Source organism: Silene latifolia, chromosome Y (assembly GCF_048544455.1).
Source record: "Silene latifolia isolate original U9 population chromosome Y, ASM4854445v1, whole genome shotgun sequence".
NCBI classification, from domain to species: Eukaryota; Viridiplantae; Streptophyta; class Magnoliopsida; order Caryophyllales; family Caryophyllaceae; genus Silene; species Silene latifolia.
The window spans coordinates 213,503,956-213,513,990 of record NC_133538.1 but is presented as its reverse complement, the minus strand read 5'-3'; the positions used below and the strand labels follow the sequence as shown (position 1 = coordinate 213,513,990).

General features: G+C 35.6%; 1 protein-coding gene across 1 annotated transcript; it reads right to left on the bottom strand.

The window, feature by feature from the left end:
• Positions 1–4,125: 4,125 nt before the first annotated feature.
• On the bottom strand, positions 4,126–5,635 carry LOC141630040 (protein FAR1-RELATED SEQUENCE 5-like). The gene is made up of 3 exons (XM_074442928.1): positions 5,313–5,635; positions 4,740–4,989; positions 4,126–4,512 (listed from the first exon to the last, which is right to left on the bottom strand). Exons 1-3 carry the CDS (start codon positions 5,633–5,635, stop codon positions 4,126–4,128), a joined length of 960 nt encoding a protein of 319 aa, XP_074299029.1.
• Between the last annotated feature and the right edge of the window lie 4,400 nt (positions 5,636–10,035).

Below are 10,035 nucleotides of genomic sequence, written 5' to 3'. Positions count from 1 at the left end.
AAAAGGTTTCCATCTAAATTACATTAACTAATTGTTTAATTTTTACTAAATCAGAATTTGATTAACTTTTTTACTAGGTAATGGAGGCTTTGGCAAGGGTAATCAATTATACTTTATTTATGGAAGATCCGATTGACACTCAACACTACATACTTTGTCCAAAACTTATGGTAAATTGTGAGACATATTCAACTAACTTTGTAATGTACAATCTTAGAACTACATGTTTCTTCAATTTATGTAGGGGAGATGCTTGATCTGGTTGTGAAGGGTAGAGGTCATCATAAGTTCATGCCGAATATGGCCACCCTAGTAAAGAAAGATGTAAGTAAGGGGTTTAAACTGAGTGAGACAACCCATGTAAGTGCCTTTTCTTCATAAATTTGCATGCATGATGGTTTTATCTCAGCCTCTCTCTCGTATTTGTTTTTATTTGTGCCTGAACCTTCCATGTTTATTGACTAGTTCCATGTACCTGTATTTGTTGATGGCCTCTGGATGTTGTATGTGGTGAACAAGTGTAAAAAGTCGAGACGCTTTACAAGACAACCGATGATTCATTGACAACACGAATGTTCATGAAGTCAGTGTAAGCAAGCGTTATTAATGTCCTAATAACGTTTCGTATATGTTATGTGCTACTAAAGCATAAATAGCACAACGCTAATAGATGGAATTTTCTATATGTTTTTGCAGAAAAGGACGTTGGAGAAAGCAACAAGTTTGGCCGGTGGGATTTCGCTCAAGTGCAGTAAATGGCAACTGAAGGAGAAGAAAGGAGTGGCAATTGAGGGGGATTCAGCAACTTACGTCATGCACCGTTTTCTTAAGTTACTATATCCATCTGATGGAAACTTGCGAACTTGAGAAAGACGGTAAAATGTGCCATAAGTTAGCGTTAGGATTTATATTGGGTCACCAAAATAACGGGAGCAGTTACATCATTAAGAAACTGATCGGGGAAGTCTATTAAGAAAATGACTTGTTTAATTTTATGTAAATTTGTTTGTATACACTTTAAATTAACGAATTGCATTTCCACGTGAAGACAACGTAGTAAACGGACCATTTCGCACACATCTTCAAATTAATTACCAGAGAATATGGAGTATGTACATTGAAGCTATACAATATACGTAGTAAACGGACCGTACGGCGTATGTACATTGAACCTATACAATATACGTAAAACTGACCATTGAATATGGAGTATAAAAATGAAAAGACACCATCTCCATCTCCTATATATATGTGTCCCCATAAATTTTTTTCTCTGTCAACCATTCCATCAACACAACCCAAAAACCCTAAAAAACCTAAATGGAAGTTGTTTACCCATACAAAAGAATGAGGTGGGAACCAAGGGTCTATACACCAAATAACTATAAGGTCAAGGGATACAACAAGACATCACCGACATTCAGAGTTGGTTCGTGCAGGGACCTTATCATATCCTACATCCTGCCAAGATGCAATACGGAAACTAGGTGAATCTTTTGGTTTGCGAGCATGGGGCAGTTGGTACCATAACGAAGGTGGCCGTGATGAAACGAAGAAGTATAAAATGTCAATTAGTGGTGGTTGGCCACAACCACCATATTGTCCATGAAAATGGACAATATTCAATTATGAAATGTCTTGTTTGTTTTTTATTTTATGGAATAATCAAAAAATATTAATATATAATGTTTATGTTTATCTAAGTAAGTTTCGTTCTTTTTAGATCATTTTACATAAGAAAATATATTAATGTTATAATGTTTATGTTTATCTAAGTAGGTTTCGTTCGTTGTTAGATCATCATATCACATAATGCAATATTATAATATCCGTATCATAAAGCTATTAAAATAACGCAATATTGTTAAGATCTTATCTCTCTTTTTTTTTTAATTTTCTCACACAAAGATAATCCTATAATCATGTTCATATTGTCTTGAATAAAAAAAAAAAAAAAATACAAATCGTTTATTTTAATATCCCACAACAAAGTGGCACCCATTCATATTTTTTTCCACTTCCCCATATAAACTGACTGCACAGAGAAGTTGAAGAGACATACCGCTGATAACGTCTACATCACGCCTACTTCTTCATCATTATCAACAAGGTAGGTTTGATCTCACATTTAAACTTAAATATGTTTATTAATAATTTAACAAGTATGTATGTTACCGTATATGTTAAAGAATTATTGTTCTTCATCAGTAGAAGATGAAGTACTTGATGGAATATTGTTCTTTGTATACAAATTTTGCCCTAAATTTATACTTTGTACAAGTTTAAATGATTATTGTTGCTTAGTCAGTCCAAGATGCATGCTTGTTCTTCATATATTGATGTCTTGATGATTCTGATTATATGATATGTAATCCCCAAATATGCATGTTCTACATATATTGAGGTTTAGGTTTAAAGGATTGATGATTGTGAGTTTTGAGTAACATCATGTATCTCGTTAATCTTTATGCATGTTTGATCTTCTTGAAATCTTTCAAGAAATTATGGATATGAACAAAAAAACGGAAGTGCGACCCTTTAAAGTGGAAGTTTCAACATCCAAATAAAAGACAAGCGGTTTCAAATCCGGATTGTCCTTGGGAGGCAGAAATAACAAAACTAGAGGAAGAAAGATTTCTTAGAAGGGTTAGGAATGTTCCAAATTCAATTGCGTATCCAAAAGGAAAGGTCATCCTCAAAGGGACAGATGAGAGATCATCCGCTTACGAAGTGGGTTCTAATGAGGACTTGATGGTGGGTTATATAATACCCAAAGTGCGGTTGGTGGAAACGTTACGTGAGCAAGGCAACAAGGGGATGGTATACCTGGTGGTTCCACTCAAGCCCGACCATTGAACGTATTGAAGAGCAATCACAGATCGAGAACCTCTTCTACGACGAAGATTATAAGAGGCGATATTGTCCATGACTTTATTTACTTTTAAGTTGATCTTTTAGGGCTCTAAGTTTAAATTGGTATGTAATTTTGTAATTATAAACTCATGGTTTCTGGAATTAAACTTATGGTATGTGAAATTAAACTTGGTCAATATAATTAGACTTCATTAAGTAGATGATTGTCTTCATTATGCAAAATGCAATTTCATTCATATGTAATTTACATGACAAACAGACTAACGGTAAAATTCGTAAGATGACTCATTCATCGATCGATTAGCATCTCCGTCCATCGCATGCAAAGGAGGAGTAGGCTGTGATGCACCAAATGTGCTTCTGCTAGGGGTAGAATAAGGTGAGCGTAATTGCGATGCACCTAATACGCTCCTTGTAGGAGTTGATTGCGACGTATCAAACTGGCTCTGCGTAGGGGTACATTGTGACGCACAAAACAGGCTCCGCGTAGGGGTACATTGCGACGCACCAAACTGGCTCCTCGTAGGGGTACATTGCGACGCACCAAACTGTCTTGTAGGAGTAGATTGCGATGCACCAAACTCGCTACATGCAGTATTTAAATGATTGCTCTCATTAGCGGTGAATGGGTTTGGAACATTAGTTTTTTTCTGCAATTCAAAAAATTATGACGTTATTTAGAGGGTTATGCAAAAAAGCCGAGTAAAGAATTTAGTACAACAATGAATAATAATTACTCTATTACTCACCTTCTTATTCTTTCTAGCATCGGGAGTTCTATTGCCTTTTGGTACCCTCCCGGATCTTCTTCTCACAACAGGTCCTGCACCACCTTCCCTCCGTCTTTGCCTTCCTCTTCATATATCTAATATTGCATTCCTTAGGCTGTAGCCTTCTATGACCCCATACCCTAGAAGAAACACCGTCAGGGACATAGGCGTCTATAGTTTCAACACCAACAATCCCCTCCAACTCCTTAATTAATTCAGAAGTCAATCTATCATATGTTTCATAAGTTTCATCGTCTCGAAGCGCTAGTGTGGAAATGTAATGGTTCCTTATAGTTACCTCCAACGACTTCTTCGCACGAGCTGAGGCTTCCGGATTATAGTACCCAGTTTTGATTGTCTCGTATTCTCTAACCAAGTCCTTTCGCCATCGATCAAGTATATACTTCTCCGGGATCACCTTCACATCTTCGATAACCATGCATCTAATAATATGTCGACACAAAGATACCCTTGAACTCAACTAACTTACATGAGCACTTGAGCGGTCCCCACACTTCACAATATCAACCCAATATTTCTTACACTTGCCAAATGGCGCCACTTTTTTATCTTCAACGTTAAATGTCACACTATGCCCAAGTCTTCTCGGCGGATCAGCGTTCGTATAAATTAACCCAATTACCTCGTCACGTACCAACTTATATATCTTCTTAGTATACAATTTACGGAAAACCTGCTCAACAAGTAAGTTGCACTCAATCTTATACGGTTTCTCTGTGCAATCGTGATTGTTCGCGGTCTCCTCCTTCACTTTCAATTTCAAGGCTTCCTCAATTTTAAGAAACCGACTTAAAGTAGTCCTCCCATTGACATAAGTTTTGAAAAACCGGTTTTGTTGCACACTCCTCTGCGTCGACGACATCCCAAAGACAAAATATCCCACGCCAATATGCGGGGACCCAACTCTCCACGATCAAATACGACTCCGTCACCCACGAACATTTTTCAATACCATATTTACGAACCATTTCCTTCCATGCTATCTCAAAATCATGCACCTCCAAACTGTCGTGAACTGCTAAATTAAGGTCACTTGAGATATCGTTCCAAAGTGGATGTTTTCCCGATTTTTACCAAAGATTTTTCAATATGTGCCAAAGGCGAGCCTGTGGTGAGTGTTTGGGAAGATTTTTTAATTGCATTACCAATTGCTCTTTCCCCGGTCTCAAATATAACTGATGGAGCTTTACCCATGCATTCTAAAAACTTGGCAAAAACCCACTCAAAACTTTCTTCATAATCACGCGTAACCAAAGCACAAGCAAAAGCAATTGAATTCCCATGTTGATTCACCCCTATGAAAGGGGAAAAAGGCATGCGATACCTGTAACACCATGATTTACTCTATTAGATTAATGATATACTACAAAACTTATACTTACATAACCAAACAAATAAAATCAGTAATCAGAATAATTTCTATAGTACAATTAAATTGGTAATTTTAATTTTAATTTTATGAATTCTTGAAGCACGGTAAAACACTCCTACTCTTACATAACAAAACAAACAAATACGATTAATCAAAATAACATTTTAACACAGATAAATTGAGATATAACGCCTTACATATTCGTCAAGAAAGTTGTATCGTACGACACAACGTCTCCATACGATTTAAACATAGCTCGGCAGCGTGAATCACACCAAAAAACATTCATTGGAGTCCCAAAATCATCGAGCTCAATTGCATAGAAATAATTAGGATCCTCCTCTTTCATCTTCTCAAAATATGCCTTCAATTCTTCAGCATCGCCATCTATGACGCTACGTCTTCGTTCTTGATTGATGGCGTTTCGACTATCACTAAACTTAAAGCCAAGGTTCTCATGACCTCCCCCCTCCAAGACCAACGACTTGTAATTATTTAATATTGAAATACCAGCAGCATCATTGATCATCATCCTCTTTTTGAAGTAGTCATTTATATGTCTAAACCCAACAAATAACCGGCTTTTCTTAGGATCCATCTCATGGTTGTGCTCTAAATGGCATTGCGTTATCTTCACTACGTCTTCATCGTCGAAATAACGGGACTCAATGTAAGCATTGCAGGCATCCTTGGTTTTAGCAGCATGACCACAACAAAGCCTTAATCTTTCATACATATGATACCGCGGTTCATTCTTAAAGGAACCTTTTTTTTTTTTTTGAAATTGTCATCTCATTAATAATCAACTAGGCGTAGGTTACAATGAAGATAACAAATAGACAAAGGAAAATCAAGATTGCTAACGTAAAAAATACATTCAAAATAACTATCTAAATCTCGGTAATGGCCGCGCTCTCCAAAATCATAAATTTCTTGAATCTATGAATAATCGATGTCTTTGCATCCTTCTTGATGGAGGGAAACAGTGTAGCCGTCTTGATGTATTCATCCACGAAACAAATCTGATAATCTCCCCGTCGATTAAAACTTATTATATTGATAACAATCCCACGAAATAATGGAAAAACCCCGAAAGAAGGGACGGAACAACAGATCTCACCAAAAGGGAGACTATTATTGAAAATAAGATAGATCTGCATAAAATTAGTTGTTTAAGAAAGCTTTTGTGGGGCTTACCATCGATGGATGATCGATGGAAGCCCCCGAATAATAATGGAGGCTAGGTTTTTAGAGAGGGTTTTTTTAGAGAGAGAGATTCAATTGACTAATTTTGTGTAATCTTTAATTACAGAAGAAGAATATTGGCATTTGTAGAGTTAAAGGAACCTTTTTTTGAAACACCGTCTTCCTTGTACTTTTTAAAGAGTTTATTACTGCGAATGTACCATGAAAACCCCTTCTTATATGCGTATGAATGGGCGAAAGTCATGAGTTCTTCAGATGACTTGTAAGCCAAACCTACAACAGGTTCAACAATGTTGTCGTTCTCAGCAGCAGTAACGACGGTGTCATCATCATCCACTGGACCGTCGCCATACAGCTCGACATACTCTTTCATTAAATCAACATCGCCATTATATTCTGCTTCACCGTTGCCTTTTGTTTACTAACGCTTTGCGTGAACATTCACCTTCTTCATACAAGTTATTGAGATCAAAATCAAGCGCCATTTAATCAAATGTTGAACGAGTATTTTTTTTTTTGGTGTAGATGTTCAACGAGTATTAAAAAATAAGGTTTCCAAAATTTTAATCACTGTATTTTTTTTGTTTTAGTATAAGTTACTGTATTTAAGTAATGAAAATAATAAGAGAGATAAAGTGTCAATTAAAAAGATTAGATTAAAAATAAGTGTTGTTAATTATAAAGATTAGATTAAAAATAAGTGTTGTTAATTATAAAGATTAGATTAAAATAAGTGTTGTTAATTATGGAGATTAGATTAAAATAAGTGTTAATTAATCTTGGGGTTATTCCCAATAATACTCCCGCCAAAACCCAAATAATCCCTCCCATTTTTCCCTCCAACTTTCCCTCCAAATAAAAAAAGAATCTTTGACTCACCTTTACACGTGGCGAGCGCTGATTGGCCCGTGTACCAAGGCCTTGTACACGTCGTGTACTCCTAACATCTTTGCTCTTTGTTTCATCTTCGTATCATCCGTGTTTCCGTGTCAACCCACAAATTAATGCAATTTCATCAAACGTCAACTCTTATTTCACACCCTTAAGTAACAGCTAGTCTTGTTATAGACGAATATATCTGTTTATAGCTAAAAACGGGTCAAATAGTTTGAAAGTAGTGATATTTTTTTGCCTCCACCACCCTGCTTGTTGCTTGTCCTGTTAAGAATGTGATATTGTATTTGACCCCTCTTTAGTTATAGACAGATATGTAACGTCTATAATGAAATTTTGTGTTTAAGTAAACATCCAACTCTCCTTTTATTTTTCATCTTATTAAAATCGTATCGTTTTAATTCAGGATGCTCTGATCTAATAATTTGACTAAAAGTAATTTCAGTTAGATAATTAGTTTCAGTTATGTCAGGTTTGTATAGGTTAAGATCCATTGTTATCAAAATTTCGATTCGATCCTACTGTACGATTTTATAATCCAAAAACGTTTGACCGATCACGGATTTCAACATTTTATCATGGATGTAGAATCTTACTATCCTCATATGGAAATTTTTAGAGGTAGGATCATAATACGATCTTACGATCCAGCTTTCTGATACAAAGTATTTTATATAATGCCTTTGTAAAATCAAGTTAGTTGTAGAGACATGTTCATACAATGACACAAAAATTATAAATCGTCAATAATTTATAAATAAATATCAATAAATATATATTTCAATCTTCAAGTTTACGTTTTTGATCTTACCTACTCCATCAATTCAAAGTAAAGTCTCGATCTTGAAAACATGGCCTCCAGAAGCTCCCGTTATACATGCTATAAAGTGGGTCAACAAAAGTGAAAATGTAAGAGGAGTGATTTTTTTCCAATTCTCTTTTTAGTTTATATTTATAATGTAAATTTTAAAAAGTAGGACCAATATTTGGCAGGAAGAGCATGTGAAATAGATTTATTATTAGGTGCATAATTAATTTTGCTCCCCAATGAAAGAGGGTTTAAAATAGACTTGGCAAAATTGGCCCCGCCTAAATGACCCGAGCCATACGACCATACATGACTCTATACCTGAACTTAAAACCCGAGCTTGACACGAACTCGATCCCAAATCTAAATTGACCAGACCCAATATAACTCGACACGAATGTTTATTGTTGCACGCTATTATCTATAAATAACTTGTTAATAGTTGACCCGAACTCGAAATGACCTGGCTCGACTTGAACTCGAATCGAAGTCTACAAAGCCAAAATTGACTCAACTCGGTTGACCTGTTTGCCTGGTCTTGCTTTAAATGGAGACCATAGTAGGTGCTCTCCATTGTTTAGTATTGTACATGCTCTAAGTACACCTTGTTTTTGTCACTCCACAACTCATATGTATCGAAGATATTTAGGAGTTGTCATGATGATATGAATGAAGATGCTTGTGCCTAAACTTGACAAAGCTGATCCGACCCCAATGACCCGACTCGATAAGGCTGACCTGAGATCAGAAAATGACCCGAAATGCATCACCCGAAGTGCCCCACTTGAAAATGACCCGGCCTAAAGTGACCCCTAAATTAAGGCAAAATCATAACCCGAAATGACTCAAACGACTCAGAATGACCCGACCCAAAATGAGCCGATCCGAAGTGACCCGATCCAAAAGTGACCCGACCTAAAAGTGACCCGATAAGTTATTGATCCGTAAATAACCTGACCCAATGTGACCCGACCTGAACCGAACCCGAATGACCCATTTACCAGGCCTACTTATGCCCAGTGTTTCGTACGCCACCAACTTGGTTCAAATATCCGACGCATATTCTTGTGTTTGTGTTAGTTATAGTTAAATAGTTCATATTATGTTGCATAATGGATGTAATAAGGATTTAAAGATTCCTAACATTATGTAATTATATCCTTTATACGGTTGTTAAAAAAAAGATGAAAGATTTTTAGGAATTAGTACTAGTACTAGGCATTATTATCATACACATTATACTTTTGTTAATTTTTTTTTTTATTTTTTTAGATAAAATAAGGAAATTAGATTGATCATTTAGGATATGACCAACTTATTTCATCATTTCGGATGAGCGGAGGTGAGTTATGGCCAATGACTTTCAAACCACCTCGAAAGAGTTGGACAAGAATGCCTAACATGGGGCATAAAGTCATCGACTTTATCGGCTCCCCGGAAGCAATGTTGAACTATCACTTTCTCAAAGAAATGAAAATCTAATTTTATATTCTTGATAATTCTTAAGATTTCCTATGAAATTTGTCAAGTATTACGAAGTGAGTTGATAACATAAATATTGTCACTTTTAATTATTAATTCCAAGGCTCCTATAGCAATGTTGTCAGGATCGGGATTCTACTTTGGATAGATGGGAAGGGTAGGATCGAATCGGTAGAATCAGATCGTAGAATCGCAAGATTTTACAAACTCACTAAATATAATTTTTTATTTGGTAAAAACATATAATTGAAAATCAAAACACTTATTTATTAATAGTTATTCATAAAATATTGGTAATTAATTATTTTAGTATCATTGTATGAACAACTTACAAGAAATTTGGGTTTTACGGTGTCATTATATAAAAATATATATTATTTTTTTATTATGGAATCGGATCGTATGATCGTAAAATCGTAGGATCGTATTATGATCCCATCTCTAGAAATTTTCAAATTAATAGGATCTTAAGATTCTATAACTATGATAGAATCGTAGGATCCAGGATCGGTCAAGCATTTTTGGATCGTAAAATCGTAGAATCGTTGGATTGAATCGCGATTCTGACAACAATGTCCTATAGATTTAGCCGCTAAAACGTATTCTTT

Coding starts and splice junctions, on each gene's coding strand:
- LOC141630040 (XM_074442928.1), bottom strand. CDS start 5,635: ATGGATCCTAAGAAAAGCCGGTTATTTGTTGGGTTTAGACATATAAAT. Junction 4,990..5,312: donor ACTCCAATGAATGTTTTTTG/GTGTGATTCACG, acceptor ATGGTGTTACAG/GTATCGCATGCCTTTTTCCC. Junction 4,513..4,739: donor CACATATTGAAAAATCTTTG/GTAAAAATCGGG, acceptor TCGTCGACGCAG/AGGAGTGTGCAACAAAACCG.